At 39.4% G+C, this 18,644-nt stretch overlaps 1 protein-coding gene across 1 annotated transcript; it reads left to right on the top strand.

Moving 5' to 3' along the window:
• Positions 1-56: 56 nt before the first annotated feature.
• Positions 57-17,808, top strand: inpp5d (inositol polyphosphate-5-phosphatase D). The gene is made up of 27 exons (XM_085397657.1): positions 57-363; positions 852-915; positions 2,731-2,866; positions 2,956-3,097; positions 3,269-3,409; positions 3,502-3,586; positions 3,668-3,742; positions 3,839-3,916; positions 4,001-4,124; positions 5,608-5,714; positions 5,808-5,910; positions 5,992-6,188; positions 6,281-6,398; positions 6,493-6,589; positions 8,898-9,036; positions 9,221-9,329; positions 9,486-9,574; positions 10,164-10,245; positions 12,212-12,301; positions 12,379-12,489; positions 13,405-13,484; positions 13,574-13,661; positions 13,745-13,891; positions 13,983-14,046; positions 15,789-15,986; positions 16,115-16,539; positions 16,635-17,808. The coding sequence occupies exons 1-27, from the start codon at positions 224-226 to the stop codon at positions 16,664-16,666; spliced, it is 3,261 nt and encodes a 1,086-aa protein (XP_085253783.1). The 5' UTR covers positions 57-223; the 3' UTR covers positions 16,667-17,808.
• Positions 17,809-18,644: the final 836 nt, after the last annotated feature.

The raw sequence follows: 18,644 nt of genomic DNA, 5'->3' as shown, positions 1-18,644 counted from the left end.
AACTTGACAAATGAGGAAGTTCAGGGCTGAGCTAGTAGCAGCTTCCTTTTACAATTTGCGGAGGCAGTGGATGAACAAGTGAAAGAAAGAACTAAAAAGTATGCACCATGAGAAGATGAAAATAGCCAGAAAGAAAAATTGAGTCTACTTTGTTTTGCTGGGATCATTTTTTTTGAGATCACATGCAAAGCTCCTGAGATCGAGCTCTTGGGTGAAAAACAGGATGCCAAGTTATCAACCTTGGTACCATGGCAATATAACTCGATCCAAAGCTGAGGATCTACTTTCCAAAGCAGCAAGAGATGGAAGCTTCCTCATCCGGGACAGTGAATCCATACAGGGAGCCTATGCCCTCTGTGTTTTGTAAGTTATTGTTTCTTTTTATTATGGCTCGCGGTTGATTCTAAAATGCCTGCATATACTTCATGTTTCTACTTCATTAAACCTTCGTGACATGCAGCACCAGCTGTGAATCGTATCGAATCGACACGATCTGGTTGTCAAACTGTATATTTTGTTCAAGAAACACAATTCCAAACATGATCGTTTGTGCACTGTAGCTATAACACAGTTATTAGTTAAAGTTCCTAAAACTGTCTCACCATATCACATTACATTTTTTTTTCTTTTTTTGCACATACACACTGCAACACAAGACTAGTTCCCTTTTATTTGCATACAGTGCAGCCACAAAGCACCACCCTTTCCCCTCTGCACATCATCTTCCATTGGGTAACCTTCATTTAAAAATGATTCCAACTGCTCACTCAACACATTGAATCCGCTTGTTTCTTCACCTTACATTCATTCCATGTTCCAACCACAGACATTTGCATTTATTTGATCCACAGATATCAGAACTGTGTGTACACATACAGAATCCTGCCAAATGAAGACAAGAAGCTCTCTGTCCAGGTGGGTTCACAGTTTCCATCGTTCTGGTCCGAACCCAGATGAGTTATTATAGGTACTGTGAAGATGAAATGATATTTTCAAAAGTATTAGTCACACATTGCTAGTGCAATGCTCAGTTGTAACCTAATTAAAGATGTAAGCCCACACATGTATTTACTGTCCACCACTTTGACCCAGACTGAAGTATCCTAACAACAGGCGAGATGAATGCGTAAATGACTTTCAAGATCACTAGAATCTGAAGCCGCATGTATTTTTGGTGTATGACCGCGCACGTGTGACGTTTCCAGTTATCAGATTGATTAGAATAAAATTTAATAAACACAATAATGCATCATTATAGTTGAATTTCAATCTGATGATCGAATACCCCCAGTATTAATAAGTATTAATAGCTTCAGCTTGGAGGTATGAGCATTAACTGAAAGAATAAAGATGACATGTTAAACATCAGCAGGTAGTCTCTGTTGAATGTTAGCATGCAGGCATACAGATTTCAGCACAAAACTGTCTGTTAGCTCAGTAACTCAGAGCTGCTTACAAGGCTGCAGTTTAAAACATATTCTCTTATTATACACTAAATATCACTGCCTCACAAAGCTACACTGATAGTAATTTAAAAGCCTTAAAATGTAAAATTTACAGACTTAGGATTACAGACTGGGAGCACAACAACATCACCCTAAAAAAGCCATAAATACCTCTGTTATTTACTATGATTTTTAAATCTATAGAAAAGAGACTTTATGGTTCAGCAAATGACAAATGCCTGCTTCTCATTTGTATTTAATCTGCCATTGGCGAACTACCCTACAATGAGCCAGTACAGAAACTGAAGCAGGAACTAAGAGTTTTGCAGTAAATTAGTTGGTAATGATAAAAGCAAGACTCAATCTGATCAGAAGCAGATCAGCAGATGCTTCATTATCTTGGTATTTGTTCAGTGTCAGCTTTGCAGTGTAAGTCTGAAGAGATTAGAAAACTAACAGGCCCCACAGAGAGGATATAAACACCTTGGGCTTGACAGAAAGATTGAACAGAGTATCATCTGTATGTTTTTTTTAAATACTGTAATTATTAAAAAAAAGGTGAAAATGCTAGAGAGCTTCTAAATGACTGATTTATGCACTGACATAACAGCTATGTATAATTGCTATGCAAACCCGTGGCCTTAGATAGAAATTCTGTAACAGCAAAATGTGCTGAGTCCTGAAATAAGTTTACTGGTATGAAGTAGCAACGTGTCAGGTTTCTAGGAAACGATAAGTCAGCACTGTTACCTTCTAACGTGCCAGGTAAAATGTGACCATTTCGTGCTTTTAAAAACTTGTTAGATGAGGTAATAATGTACACCTGTGCAGTTTAGTTTAAAGAAAGTGCTTTAAAATAATGTAACTGCCCAATGACTGCAAGTTTCACAATTGAGTTTTACGAGCCGCACAAGAGACTAAATGCAATGTAGCTATATAGAGAAACCAAACCTATTTAAGGGACTATAGTTTTTAAAACCTATTTCTGTTAATGGTTTAAGTGTACGATTTAATTCTTATGACAGAGCAGGGATATGTTTACTTCCTTAAAATAGCTGATGATTTATGGGTAATAATATGTTCTTTTAAATGAAATAAATTGCAAAATTACAAAGGAATGTCTTAGAATGCAACTGGAAAATACCGCAGACAGTAGACAGGTCTGACATCATATGGGAAGTAACACTTACAGGTTATGTCATCTGCTTTGGTAACAACAACAAAATTCATCCTTTTGTTTACAAAGAGTGATTAAAAAAAATGTTTGCTGTTATCTTCTCTGCAGGCATCTGAAGGAGTGCCTATTAGGTTCTTCACAATGCTACCTGAGCTGGTGGAGGCGTATTATAGCCCCAACATGGGTTTAGTCACCCACCTGCAGTACTCTGTCCAGTGGGAGGAGGAGGTAGAAGAGGAGCCAGGTCAAAAACTTCACTTTGTCTCTATATTGGTTTTGATATGGATGAGAAAGTATTGTTTGTCCTAAACACACTTTATGTCTATTCTGCAGAACAAAACAGTCATCCTCCACAGCTCCCACCCAGAAACATCCCACTTGATGTAAAGGACGGTGACTCCAAGACTTCAGAGCAAGCCTCCAAATCCTTATCAGACATATACCTGGCGAAACTGCAGCATATGGACTTGTCCATGTATGGTCACAATTACAGACAGTTGCAATGTCTCTTGTACCTACAACAGCACTATAAAAGTAGAATTTAGGCATTCGGCACCAAACTTTCCAAAACAATTACTAATATGAATTTTCCTGAAGCTAACTGAGACTAGAAGTGTTTTAATTTACATTTCTCTTATGTCTCCAGCTTACCAGAAGAGCATGAAATGGCCATCCAAGAATACTTCAGGACTTCAGTCTGCTTAGATGCTGAACAAGTTCAAAACGGTAACCCTAACCTGCCTGGCCTCAAGAAGCTTATAATGGCAGTCTGCAAGAACCTAAACAGGTATGGTGTCCATTTAATGGAATGTGTAATATTACATACACTTGAATGGATTGGGTTGATTGACCCACGCGCTGAACTTTTTTGCGAGGCAGTGAAATTTCCCGCGTCATGCCAACTCTGGAGGTGTTTCACAGAACGCTCGACCAACAGCTCTCTCCAGGGATTGGACCAAAACAAGTTGGTGGCACCCATAATCCTTTGCAGTATTATCAGCGCTTAAAAAGCTGTTCTCTTCATGTATTTCCTCCTTATTTTCAGAATTTCTGTGATTCGGGTCCTGTGTCCTGTAGACTTGAGCAACTAACAAAACTGCTCTACTCGATAGAAGATAAGGTAAAGTACTGTAATATGTTTTAACAACAGCTTTTTATATGATAATAGAAAATGTTATAAGATATTACAAAGGACGACTCTGCTTCCTTTTTTCAGGTTAAAGGTTCTGTTTTTGAGTATGTTGGATTTGATGCGGGCCCACGGAAATCTCTCATACCAATCGTTACGTTTGAGGTGCTTTCTTTAGTACTTATGTCTACATAACATTTGTCATACGTGTGTATGGTTTATTTGATCGATTTCTTCTTTCACTGGTAGGTCAAACAAGAATCTCTTGGTATTTCCACAAAGATGTTCCTGAAAGTGGACATTGAAAGTGGGAAGCTCTACTTTAAGAAGTCAAAAGATGGACCCGAAGACAAATACTTTGTGCACAATAAAAGTAAGGACTTGAGGAGTTCATTTCTATCTCAAACAATTGATTGTCACAAAATGCAAACATCAGAATGATTAATTTAATCGGATTAATCTCAAAATCACTTTGGTGATTTCTTTTTTTAATTTTGTTGGAAGGATTTTAATAAAATTTGGTGATCCCTTGTCTCTATTGACGTTACAATAGAAAAACAAAGGTGTTAAACTCAGCGTTCTGTGTTGGCGGAATATTTTACAGTATCTTGCTATATTTTCTAGACTCGACTAAATGGCTACAGTGCCTATAGTGTCCACCAGAGCTTTTGTATTTTACCCTGTGCTCTGTCCTGCTGTTTTGCAAAGAAAAGAAGCAATGTTTTTCACTTGGTCTTTATTTTGGAGTAATTAGCTACCAGAATGAAACATTTATTATTAGAATCAAACATTCTGACATATTTCAAGAACACGCTAATCGTTAGAAGATTGCTCTTACACGTGTGAGACCACAGAGAAGGTACATTAGCCTGGTTCATTGGAGGAAGCAGTTACAGTTATTGATTTCTAAATTACTAATTATATATAAGAACATCTTTGAGTTTGTAAAGTTCAGAAAAATGTATTCAGGTGGTACATTTGACTCGGGTCAGTATCTTAAGAAATTAGGAACTTTAAGTAGTGCCACAAAAGCAATTTTTCCATGCTAATAGACAGATAAAGTGGGACTTGTAGTCATAAGAGTTTTAATCAGTCAGTAAGCCTTAAAAATCATTATGTAGAAAACGTCATACATGGACCACTGGTGCGTGCTACTACAGACAGTATAAAAGATGAATGTAGCCACCCTAATGTTATGTATTCGTTTTGGACTCTTTGTTTTTAATCCTCAAGTTGAGCTTTTTGGCCAGAAGTGGCCAGTTTTGGAGAAGAGAATGACTCTGTTGCAAGTTTGTTCATTTTGCTGTATTCATATACATAAACTGAAGCGATGTAGCAAAGATTTTTATGAGTGCTAAGAGATCCAGTTAAGTGACTACAGTTAGTAAAGGTGAAGCCTGACAGATAGTGAACGCACAATCAAAGAAGCAGATAGATGAGTTTGAAAAAATCAATTCACCGGAGTTGTTGTGAAGGGGGGACAGACTGGCGATCTGCCCAGGGTGACCTCACCTCTCGCCCTATGATAGCTGGGATAAGATTCAAGTCCTCTCACAACCCTGATAAGGATAAGTAAAAGAGAACAGATGGGAGGTATTTTTGTTTATTGGAAGTGGAAAAAAATGTTTATTACTGCTGTGAAACTTGATGTTTTAACAACAGTGTCTATGAAGAGTCCCTTGATTTTTGAGACAGCCTCATTAAAGGAGCTGCAGACTTTGTGCTTGATTCTTCAGCCTGGAAGTTGCACCTTCTCTGCAGCAAGTGCAAATAGCATGTGTGAAAACAAATGTCAAGAACTACTTTCAACTATCAAAAGCACTTAACTTAATAAGAATACTGCTCTTATCCATCAGTCCTGCAGTTGGTGAAATCCCAGAAAATGCACGCCAAGCTGGTCATTGCGGTGGAGACGGAGAAAGAAAAAGTTCTGCGGAAAGAGTTTGTGTTTGATGACACAAAGGTAAGCGTCTTTTTAAAGGCAATGCTCCCTATTCTGACCTCAGTCATGTGCACTTCATTAAATGTGATGTGTTTTGTTGTCTTGTGAATCCAGAAAAGAGAGGGCTTCTGTCAGCTGCTTCAGCAAATGAAAAACAAACACTCAGAAAAGCCTGAACCAGACATGATCACAGTGTTTGTTGGCACCTGGAACATGGGTAACAGTGATGTCATACAGAATTCAGTGCTTCAGTTAACTTAACTGTATATAATATAAAAACGGATCTGCAAACCTACAGGAAATGCCGGCCCTCCCCCGAACATCAACTCCTGGTTTCAGTGTAAGGGCCAAGGGAAGACACAAGATGACACAGCAGATCATATTCCACATGATTTTTATGTCATTGGGACTCAGGAGGATCCTTTGGGTGAGCGAGAATGGGCAGATACAGTGAAAGGTGTCCTGAGGAACATCACAAACATTAGCTTTAAACAAGTGAGTAACTGTGGCAAAGTTTTGAATTTGTAGCTGAATGCAAACACAAAGCACTAATGAATCAAATATTCTAAACATCTCCAAACATCCAGGTGGCAATTCACACACTGTGGAATATTCGTATCGTGGTCCTGGCCAAGCCTGAGCATGAAAACAGGATCTCTCATGTTTTTTCAGACAGCGTGAAGACAGGAATCGCCAACACCTTGGGTAAGCAGTTCCACTTCTCCTTGAGGCCTGTAATGATTGCTCATAAAAGTTCACAGAAAAATGACCCATCAGTGTTTACTGGTTTCAATTGCAGGAAACAAGGGCGCAGTAGGAGTGTCCTTCATGTTCAATGGGACATCTTTTGGCTTTGTCAACAGTCATCTGACCTCTGGAAGTGAGAAGAAGCTCAGGTGAGGAGAAAGTTACACTTTTCAAAGTATCTTTAAAAAGTTTGAATTGATTGGTAACATCATATAAACATATACAACATACATATACACAGGGTTCCTGGGCTCAAAATTAACCTTTGAGGGTAACTATGCAAATAACCATGATTGGTTTGCCTTTAGTTAAGGCAATACCCCGGACATTTATCAACAAAAAATGTATCTAGGCTTAAACAAATTAAACTCAACTCTTTGCGGCTTTCCTTTGATAGAAGTCACAAATCTCTTTGAAATGCGCTAGCATTTTTATAGCCTCTTCAGGGAAAACCCGATGCAGATATCAACAAAGGTGTCATTTCAATGATGGATGGGGAGGTAAAAATCCTAATTGTCTAGTGACATGTGCAAAATACCCCCCTGTTCAATTATTCACTACTTCCTAACAGAAACTTAGCAGTTCAGTAAATGGAAAGCAGGAAATGTAAATGTGCCTAACAATCAGCACAATTTGGTTTTAGCCTGCTGCTGACATTGACAAAATGTAGCCAGAAACACTTTTTTTAATCGTCTTTGCAAAAACAGTTAACATTATCTGTTAAATATTAGCTTAGCAGTTAAATTGTGCTAGCTGCTAAATATTGTAGGACCTTTACCTTAACCTATAAAAAGAACCTTGAGGTTTGAGTGCTTGTATGGTCAACTTAACAAGCATTCTGCATGACAAAATGAGCTGCAGCTTGGTAGGTATACTCAATCTAGTACATTTTCATGTTGTGCACTGTGTGCAGTATGTATTTATTTGGACAGACCACAGTTATTCTAATCAAACACAACAATTTGCACGATTATCAGAAATTAACGTTGCAACATTTGATCGCAACGCTTGATTACTGCCCTAGCTACTGCATTTTTGGAAACATTTGTTATTTTTCTTGCCTCAGACCAACAATTTGGGGTTTCGTCCAGATCTGGATCCAGAACTGCTAAAATAATGCTAACTTTCCAAAAATGAACTAGGGGAGGATGGGAGTAAAAATGAAAAGTCCATTCAGGTCATCTACTAATTGGTAGGCTGGTGGTTCAATCCCTGCCTGAACCAGTCTGTATACCAAATATCCCTGGGAAAGATACGAACCCTGAGAATGTGTTTGAATGTGTGTGTGAATGTTGGAGAGTAAGTAGAAAAACCATGGGGGAAAAAAAGCCCTTGAATATGGGTGAATGAGGCAAGTTGTACAAAGCGCTATGAGTGCTCAGATAGAGCCCGAGGTGTCCATTTACCATTTGTTATGAAAGAATTTAAAATACACAACAAAATAAAGATGTCAGCAAACCAAAAGCGCTGAAAACAAATGTTTCAACTAAAAATACTCCTACCAATAGGAAACGGCAAATACTCACTAGTAGTTCTAAGCACTCAGCTAAAGCAAAGCACCAATAAATAATCGTCTGCAGGGCGATTCAGTGAGAGTTGTGAAACACACATGTGCAAAACGTTTAAAGGCAACCACTAAATAATGCTCATCGCCTAATGGCTTATAAGTCACTAACCAAGTGCGTGGCTTCAAAATCAGTACCGTGCCCTTCATCACTCTGGGTTTTTTGCAGCCAAGATGGCGTTGGTGAAAACGCTCATCTCAAGGTTTCAAAATGGAACTTTACAAACCAGCGAGTGACATCACAGTACCCATGTCCATCCTTCATATTATCTGTGTATTTGCCTAGCTGTTACCCTGGATGAACATCCTTTCTGACTAATTTAAAAAATAAAACAGCTGTTTTATTCAATATTATCTGAAACTAGAGACTGAGCCTGTGAAGCCTTCAGGCGAGTGTTCACTGAGGTTACAGTGGGAGTCGGCGGCGGCTGTCTTAAACACAATCACAAGTCTTTTTTTGGCAACCGCAGAAGTCGCCCCCTGCTGGTTTTTAGAAAAACATCCATGTTTAAGACAATTCTATGTTAGCTTCACTTTTCAACCCAGCAAGCTACATCCATCTTTATACTTTATACTTTTAAAAAAATTATTTATTTTCCATCTTTTTTACTCTCATCATCATCCCCTTATACTAGTCACACGGCCACGATGGCAACCATCTTTGTCATTTTTCATGTTGGATTTTTAAAAATTATTCATGTTTTTTATTTATTTATTTACCTATATTTAACCTGGACAACATAAATGATGAATATGTATCCTCCTCTTTCTGAAGCCTTGCTTTAAAAGTCAACGTTTTGCTAAATGGCAGTAGAAACAGAAAACTTTATTGCTTCCTCCACTGATTCCTCACATTTTTGATGTTACTCCAATATTTTTTGCTGTATTTGCAGACGGAATCAAAACTATGCCAGCATCCTGAGATTTCTGAATCTAGGAGACAAGAAGCTTAATCCGTTTGACATCACACATCGCTTCACGCACCTCTTCTGGCTTGGAGATCTGAACTACCGCGTTGAAATGCCATCTTCTGTAAGTCATAAACCTTGTTTTATATCTACTTTACATACAGATTCATGGACTTTGCTTTGTTGTGGTTTTTCTCTCAGATGCATGGTTATATATATATTTTTTTTTTAACCCTGCTGGTTGTCAGGTGTCTGAGCTCTCAGCTGCTAACACTTCCAGTCACTACTTTCCCCTGTTCCCTTCACAGGAAGCTGAAAACATTGTGTCAAAGATCAAACAGCAGCAGTACCAGGAACTGCTCACCAAAGACCAGCTCAGCATGGAGAGGAAAGAGAGCAAGGTCTTCTTGCATTTTGGTGAGCTTTGATGAATACTGATCAGTACATGTAGGCATACAGCAGAAAGAAGTGTCTTCACTGTTGTTGCCATGCTTGGGATTTTCTGCAAAACACTGTCCTTTTTCTTATAATTGTGTTTGCATACATACGGGTTTTATTCTATTTTGATTGTAGCTGAAGAAGAAATCACATTCGCGCCCACGTATCGATTTGAAAGAGACACACGAGAGAGGTACGCCTACACAAAGGCCAAAGCGACAGGGGTAAGCTCACGTTTTATCACATCTCTGTTCCCCTACTATGCATCACGGTCACTTCACTGAGACTTTTAATTTTATCTGCTTCATTGCTGTAATTTTTTTAAATTTAATCCCAAATTATTTTATTCACTTCATCATGTTCGAATGTTATTAGTTTCTTATTATGCATAAAATTTAATTTTATTTGTTTTAACGTACTCTTAATTTTAACTACATACTTTTAGTGTACTTACAGCCTATTTCATTTTAATGAGGTTTCATCTTTTGAATTTAATTTTAATTTAAGTTACCTATCGTTGAATATTCTTGGTTTGGATTTTTGTTGGCTTATTATTCTTTCATCGACAGTTTAGGAAAAGTCAAAAATCACATTTACTGATAGCAAACGGTTGAACATGCAGCACGATCTCTTGAACCGATCCACGTTAGCAGGGCTATTTGCTCATGTTTCTTCCACAAATGACTGCCCATCATGCTTCTTATATGTTGGGCTATTTATGTAGAGTTATACTTGAATTGTTTTACAGTCTTCAATTTGAAAATTCAAGTATTTTATATTGATATTAAAATTAAGATGATTTTAACTCTACAGACAAAATACAATTTGCCATCCTGGTGTGATCGCGTCCTACGAAAGTCATATCCTCTGGTTCATGTTGTCTGCCAAGCATACGGTGAGTAATCTTCTGTTAAACCTTTTTTTCTGCGGCTATATTATACATACAGGGATGTATATATATACCAGGGGTGCAACAACACATGTATCGATATTGAACCGTTCGATACAGTGCTTTCGGTTCGGTAGGCATATGTATGAACAATACAAAAAAATTTATTTGTTTTATCAACTTTTCTTCTGACGATGCTGTCTGTGTTGAGCGCTCAGTGAATCTGCGTTCGACTACTCCGCCTAGGCTGCACTGTCGAGTGCAGATCTACTGAGCGCAGCGCAAGCTAGCAAGACAGAAGCTAAGCTCGTTGCAACATGGCAACTGCCTCAACGCTAGCCGAAATTGAACCTCCCCCACCCTCATTCAGATCTGGCCTTTGGAACTATCTTGGTTTTCATGTGAAGCATGACCCTGATGATAAGCGTGTCATGGACAAAAGTAAAAAAAACAGTATGTCGGATGTGCCATGCAATGCTCAATTGGTGGGAACTAGTGCGTTAGCGCAGTCAGCTTGTTAACGTGTTGGCCGTCCAGTCCCACGCACGGGGCGATCAGCGGTAACTCGTTAACAGAGATTTGCCGCGTTATGCCGTTAATGTCATTTTAACGACATTAACGCTGACAGCACTAGTGGGAACACAATGAATATGACTGCACATTTACGCCGACATCATCCTAGTGCAAAGACAAGTGGAAGCAGACAAAAACAACAAGCACGCATGCTACAAACTTTACCCGAGTCATTTAGATAGCCGTTAGCACATGATTCTCCTTATGGGGACCTGATATGTTTAATAGGCTGCTGAGAATATAGCCCAGAAGAAGCGTATAAAAAGAATATAGCTTTTATTTTGGAAAGAGCCATTTCTCTGTAATAAACTCTTTTCCAAAGATGAGTGATTGTTTCTGTCTTTTGAGTTAAAATATATATTTATATGACAAATTAAAAAGGCATGAACATTTTTTTGTATCGAAAAAATATCGAACCGTGACACAAAGTATCGAACTGAACCATGAATTTTGTGTATCGTTGCACCCCTAATATATATATATATATATATATATATATATATATATATATATGTGTGTGTGTGTGTGTGTGTGTGTGTGTGTGTGTGTGTGTGTGTGTGTGTGTGGAAAAAGAGAGTTTAGCTCACTTAATTAATTCCAAATAACTGTCTTTAACTGGACCAAGCAGCCAATATGAACTTATTGGTGCCTACATAAAATAAATAATGAGCCATTTTATCGTATTAATCTTTCAACTGCTGCTGCTGACTGCAGTCTTCATTGAGCTGTAGCAAAACCATGAACATTTCCTAAAGTTAGACCTTTTATAATATATAGAGAATAATCGTTCACTAATTTTATATATAGATCAATAATGTATAAAAATGTACAGTACTAGACTAAAGTTTGACACACCCGCTCATTCAAGAGTTTGCTACTATCAAGTGTATGAAATGAAATGTAAATGCAGTTTATACGCTCGTCACTTCTTCAGCCAACTTCATGAGCTCATCACCAGGACCACACACACACACTGACCTTTTGTTAGCTGTTTTTGTTTCACTCTAAGCTCAAACCAGCACAGAACATTTGATGCAGCACTCTGTGTCCAACTGAAAAACAAATGATGATCCCACCATCAAACTACACCCTTTCCTCCATATTTTGAGGTAGAACAATGCAGATTAACATCTATTTACTTCCTCTGCATCTCTCAGAACCTCTGATTTTTGACTGATCAGAGTCAGATTTCCACTGTTCTAATGTTCATTCTCTGTGGCCCTCACGCTCTTCTTCTTTTGTTTTCACGTTTTGTTTCGCACTTAGAAAATAAGAAAAAAACCCTTGAACGCAAAAGTGTCCAAAGATTGAAGTGAAACTGCAGCTGAGACGTCCTTTCAGGCTTAATATGTGTAAAATATGCACAGAAGTGTTTATAAGTGTTTGTGTGAACTTGCAGGGTGCACTAATAACATCATGACAAGTGACCACTCCCCGGTGTTCGCCTCATTTGAAGTTGGAGTTGCCTCGCAGTACGTTTCCAAACAAGGTATGACCCCCCACCCAACCTACGCCACAGATGAGTCCGCTCAATAGCCGCAGTCTGATGCCGCTTTTATTTTTCAGATCCCAGCAGTGCGCCTCCTGGTGGAATTCAGATCATGAACTGTGTGGCCATCTTGTCGACAAAATCGAAGACCAAGTTCTTCATCGAATTCCATTCCAGTTTCTTGGAGAGTAGGTTTCCTCTTTCTGATTGACCGCATCTCACTAGATTCTGCTTTAAAGGAACAGTTTGCCTCAAAATCACATAAAAATCATGCTTCCTCTGGATTGTAAGTGCTGTCTATGAGTCACAGTCAGAATGCAATGGACACTGATGGCACTCAAAGGGAAACAAATTGAAAAAGCAAACACTAAACTCTCAAATCTGTAAAAATACAAAGAATCCTGCCACCAGGTGACAAATACACTTTCCTGAAACCACAACTTTATTACTCAAAAATCCCCCACAAGCCTGGCTGTGAGAAAATTCTCCTGGGAGTTGTTTTCTCTTTGGTGAGCTACACCCACTCGTAGTACCACTGTGCAGAAATCAGTGTGCACCTACCCGTGCCGAGAAGCCGCTGCTCACAGTGTGACAGGATGTAAACATTAATACTGCCGTGTCAGCTAGCTGCACACTTCTTCTGGTCGATGTGTGTAGACACTAGAGAGAAAATACTTCCTACATTAAACTGCTTACTCTATTTAAAGTAGACCAATTCCTCTCCTTTCCAGTTCCATGCTCTTATTCTGGGACTCTACTAGAGGAGCTTTGCATTGTTCACAATGCAAAATAATCTTTTAATTTTTTAAATTTTTATTTATTTATTTATTTATATTTTATTCATGCTTGAAATGAACTGTTTTAACCTTGAAGCCCACCTTCGCTGTGCCTGAGATTATATGTTATCTACTCTTACTGATGTCATGCACAGCCAAGATCTTTGCAGTAGACTTCTCAAAACAAAGGGAAAAAGGTTACACCAAAAACTATCAATATGAATAAACAGCACTGCAGGCCAGAGCATGCATGTATGTATGCATGAATATTGGGTGAAGTGTCTCATCAAACGGGCTACAATGACTAAAAGCAAGCATTTCCAACAGAAACTGTAAAGACTACAGAGGGAGAGAACAGCGAGCACTCCGATGGGTCTATAAAAGTTTGGTTTGGCAACCAAGTAGAGGTAAACCACAGACACAGCTCACAGCACACACTACTTAGTTATGGCATCAGTCAGTCGTTATTCATAGTCATTGTTTCTGTCTTTTAAAGCTGACCCCTATCATCTCTGACCCTGAGTACCTTCTGGACCAGCACATCCTGATATGCGTGAAGTCGACGGACAGCGACGAGTCGTACGGTAATGAGCTCGCATTACAGCTTGCAATTTGGATACGGTGGGCTCAGCAGCGCTTACAGTTTGCTGGTGTGTTATCCCTAAAGGAGAGGGCTGTGTCGCGCTGCGAGCCGCTGAGATCAGCTACACCGAGTTTCAGATCACACTGACTCACCACGGGGAGAAGACGGGAACACTGACAGGTGGCATCCAGCTACGCACCTCTGAGGGCAAGCCCACCGAGAAGCTATACGGTGAGGCTGAGCTTCGACACAGGACGTATTTGTTCGATTTTTTTCTTCTTCGGTTCTTGAAGCTTTGTTCTCATTTTGGTTGTTTTTTCAGATTTCATCAAAATTGAAAGGGATGACCCCATCGCCTCAAAAGGCAAATCTGGAGACCTCAATAAGTAAGATTTGGGGGGGTTTTGTGAACCTGTTATGCATTCCCTCATGTTCTGTCATGGCTCGTTACGTATAAAATCAACCACATCCGAAAAACATTCTCACCCTCAAAATCAGTTGTTTTATTTCAGGAAAATAACTTCAATTTATTGAATGAAGTCATGCAGAAATTTATCTTTTTGCTGTGAAGATTTTTCCAGCATTTTTAACCCATCACAGCTGAAAAACATATTTAACCTCTGCAAACAAATGAGTTTTACGCACACTGGCAAAAAGTCAAAGTTTTATTCAGCACAGATTTTTTTTTCTGTACCTGACTTGGAGCATCACCAGTTCGATGTCTTTCTTTGACAAAGCTTTGAGAAAGCTTCAAAAAGTGTAATATGGTTAATTTCTCTAATCACCCTGTGGGATAGGTCTAATATGGTCAACATTTTTGTGTAGCTTATGATCGCCCTCTATGATTAAAGTCATTCAAAGAGTTTGAAAAACCTCTTCAGAACCTGAAAATGTTTGATCAGTGTCCATCTGTAAAGACTATCATATGGAACATGTGCACACCGGAGTTTAAATTGAATTTACAGCCATAAACCACACTTACAAGTGTTAAAATATGACTGTGGGAGAAAGTTTTGTGACACAGATGAGCCTGTTGCACGGAAGTTGATCCATGTTTAATACTTTTGAATCTTTGCGATATACGGGACATCATATATTGCTGTTTTCTCACAATCATCTGATGGGTGGCTGTAGGATGACTTTGAAAATCAAGAAGAGGAAGTAAGTGAAGACAGGGCTAGGGATTAAATGGTGGAAGAATGATGCGTAGAGTTCAGGCTGGAGTTGAGACAGGCTCTGGGTGGTAGGGAAGAGTTACAAATGACTGGAAAAGTAGAGTAATGAAGAAGTAGTGAGGGAAACTTCTAGGAAGGTGTTGGACGTATCCTTTGGTCCTGATGACATAGCTGTGGAGGTGTGAAGATGGAGGACAGGGGACTTTCTCACCAGATTGTTTCACATCATCCTGCAAAGTGAGAGAATGACCGAGGAAGGGAGAAGAGGTTAACCAGCACCAATTTTCAAGAACAAGGGTGACGTGCAGATCTCTAACTACAGGGGGATAAAGATGATGTGCCATACCATGAAGATAAGGGAGAAAGTTGTTGAAGCTAGTTAAGAAAAGAGGCGATGATCAGTGAACAACAGCAGCTTCATGCTGAGAAAGAGCTCTACAGATGGGATGTTTGTTTTAAGATGTTGATGGAGAAGTGTGGATGGGAAGGTCAGGGCGAGCTGCACTGTGCCTTTGCGGATCAGAGAATATGATAGGCTGATGATAGGGTGCCAAGACAGGAACTGTGGTACTGATGGGCTCATGGTGGGGGTGGGATTACATCAGAGATCAGCTCTGAGCTCCTTCTTGTTTGCAGTGCTGATGGAGAGGCTGACAGATGAGGTCAGGCGGTCGTTGTATACGTGATATTTGCAGATAAGACTGTGATCTTTAGTGAGAGCTGGGAGCAGGTGGAAGAGATGCTGGAGAGACGGAGTGTGCTCTGGGGAGAAGGTGAATCAAAGTTAAGAGAAGCAAAACAATCCACTGTCATGCTGGTGGCATAAATCGCAGCTATGAGACTGCGATTCAAGTTTTTCTGTTGCCTGATTAATTTTGATTGCTGGTTTGGACCATCAAAACTACTCAGTGTGATTTTTCTTTTCTTTTCTTCTTCTTTTTTCTGGTTAACAGGTCTTGTAGCAACCAACCACATGATATTTCTAACCCCAATTACATGGGAGTGTCATTCAGAGGTGGGAATGTGATAGATAAAGGCTGGAGTTACAGCATGCCACCGCGAAATGTTCCCTGTGGTGGACAAGCCGGAAAAGAGCCAAAGAAGGGTTACGATGTGAGCACACGCAGCCCCACGGGAAAGCCTGCTTCTGTGTAAGTGTTAGCCTCTTTCTGGTTTGAAGACACTTCAGTTTCATTTCTAAAAATACCTCTAAACCTTTATCTGATCTGATTCTATAGAAAATGAAACCGATGTCATTAACTTATGATTTCTCTGACAGGGGTGAGAACGGAAAGACGTCAGAGATGTTTGACAACCCGTTGTATGGTTCAGTGACCAAATCACATGGTCGGTCTAAAGACCAAGACCAACAACAGAAGGACCTTCTCATACCCCCAGATGTGCTATTTGGATCCTCCAAAACAGCAGACGGAGATACCGATCGCCCTCCGGTGCCCACCCCACGCAACCGCTCCTTCACCTGCTCTGAGAACAAACCTCAGCCTCCAACACCAGTCAGCCTGCATCCCCCATCACAAAAGAAACCAGTGGTGCCCTCACGCTCAGAAGGCGGGATGGGCCTAAGCCGCCCTCCTTTGCCTGCTAAGTCCCGACCGGGTGTGCCAGAGCCCCAGACCCCCAAACCAAGAGACTACAGAGACACCTCAGAGCTCACCAGCAAACACAGACCACCAGGAAGACCTGGTGAGTCTCGCAAAGACAGCAAGGAACCTACTCAGGTTTCCAGACAGCTATAATACACTAAATGACATCTCTTTGTCTTTTTTTTGTGCATCCAGACGTTTCCAAGACGGGTCGCCCTGTGAAGTGAGACTGAGAGGTACAGCTTCCTGGCTGCATTTCTGGAAATATTTTTTAAAAACCCTTGTCTCTCATTTTAGAGGACAATCACATATCTGTGCTGTCATCATAGAGAAGTCAGTTGGCTTAGCTTTGCACCTGTCCAAAGGTCTAAAAAATTCATCTGCCTGTCATCCTCAAAAACTCACTTTGTAAGTTAGACTGAGCCGGGCTAGCAGTTCCCCTTTATTTCCAGTCTTTATGCTAAGCTAAGCTAACTAGCTTGTAGTTAGCTTAGCTATCTACTTATCTGAGTGCTAGTGAGACATTAAATGGGTGTACCAGTGTCTAACTCAGCCTTCAAATGTATGTAAACTCATTTTTTAGTTTCTTGGATTTCTGCAAAGCTCGCATTGGAACGTAAGTTTGAACCTGAAACCTGCTTCTAAATTAACTGTTACATTTCATTTGGAGTTTTTACACTATACAGTAGCTGATGAATGTTTACCGCACAGTATTATCTTGCACAGACATGTTTGCCTTTAATATGTGCAAATGATGCTCCAATGAATTCCAATATTAAAGCTTGAATTACATGTTGTGTGTGTGTTTTATGTCACGTCACAAATGACTGCTTTTAAAACTTGGAGTGTAGGCTGCTACAATCTGCTGCGAGGACCAGACCGGTCACACTGCAGTGATTTGCCTCCATCTGCTGGTCCCTAAAGGAACTGCAGGCAGTCTGAGACTTGCAATTTATTCAAGGGGACTTTCTGGCTTGGTGTTATTGGAAATACATCTACATTTTCTCTTTAATCAGCTGTGACTAAAAAGGTGAGGTGGCACAGTTCCTGATGTGCTCTTTTAGTACAAACTGCTTCTACTACTACGCCTCTTCATTGTCGTAAGGCTGCAGCCTGTAACCTCCACCCATCTCGCTTTTGTGCCTCTGCCTTTGCTCCTGTTCCCATCAGAGACCCAGCTATTGTAGCTCAGCCAGCACACTCATCTCTGATCAGCCTTTCTTCCTCTTTCCATCAAAGGGTCATGCTTACTACATGTTCTACCCACCTTAAAACTCATCTTTATTTCATGACACATGTTTACACACCCCAGTTCTTCTGTGCAGCTCCATGTTTGAGTATTTGTTTGGCTGGAAGATGCTGCATATTTGGGGAATAGTCACCAATAGTTATAGACATGGTTGAAGACATGCGTTGGTGTACATTGGCTGTGTTTTCTTGGTGTAGATGTTGAGGCTAACAGCCTAGCCAGTTCTGTTGGTTTAGTTGGTAACTCTTTTGGAACTGGCTGAGGAGAGAAGAGCAAAGTCTCTGATGAAGTCCAAGTGTGTGAATGTACTCCACTGCAAATATTTTACACATATGTTGACTTTAAAATATGACTGAAATAACACCAGCGGTTGCTGTGTTTTCCACCCTGAGTATTTGAGAATTAGAAGGCCCTATCATGGTTTTCCTTACCTTTCATGTTATACAGTAACTGTCTGTAGTTGAAAACAAAAATCCCAAAATGACAAAGTTCAAGCAAAAATACAAATAAATTCTGAAAAAACAAATTACAGACAAACAAATTCATAATTACAGAAATGTAATTACAGCGACTATGGTACCAGCTGTCTTTGCATTGTGCATTTTTTTCTGCTAAATAAAATAAATAAATAAAATTTAAAAGTCATTTTTATTAAGTTCGTGTTTTGTTTTGTTTTTTTAAATTAAGGACCCACACCCTCTCCTAGAAGATGTAATTTGAAACTTTGGATGCATTAATTATAAACTTCCAACATATATTTATTTATTCTTTGGTTGCACCAGAAAAAAAAGATTTTGTATTTTTCATAAGCATTTTGTTAATGTCAGCTGACAGTGTTAAACTTTTTTTAATTATTGTCTCTTTAAATTATATTTTATTTTATTTAACTAAAATATATTTTCATATGAAGTTTTTATTTATTTATTAATGTATTTTTGGGGAAATCGCAATAAAAT

Source organism: Rhamphochromis longiceps, linkage group LG23 (assembly GCF_057381845.1).
Source record: "Rhamphochromis longiceps isolate RC_006_pf linkage group LG23, R_longiceps_female_GT1.1, whole genome shotgun sequence".
NCBI lineage: Eukaryota > Metazoa > Chordata > Actinopteri > Cichliformes > Cichlidae > Rhamphochromis > Rhamphochromis longiceps.
The sequence above is the reverse complement of the archived record's forward strand: the minus strand, read 5'-3'. Positions and strand labels throughout refer to the sequence as shown.

Coding starts and splice junctions, on each gene's coding strand:
- inpp5d (XM_085397657.1), top strand. CDS start 224: ATGCCAAGTTATCAACCTTGGTACCATGGCAATATAACTCGATCCAAA. Junction 916..2,730: donor ACAAGAAGCTCTCTGTCCAG/GTGGGTTCACAG, acceptor TCTTCTCTGCAG/GCATCTGAAGGAGTGCCTAT. Junction 5,715..5,807: donor TTGTGTTTGATGACACAAAG/GTAAGCGTCTTT, acceptor TTGTGAATCCAG/AAAAGAGAGGGCTTCTGTCA.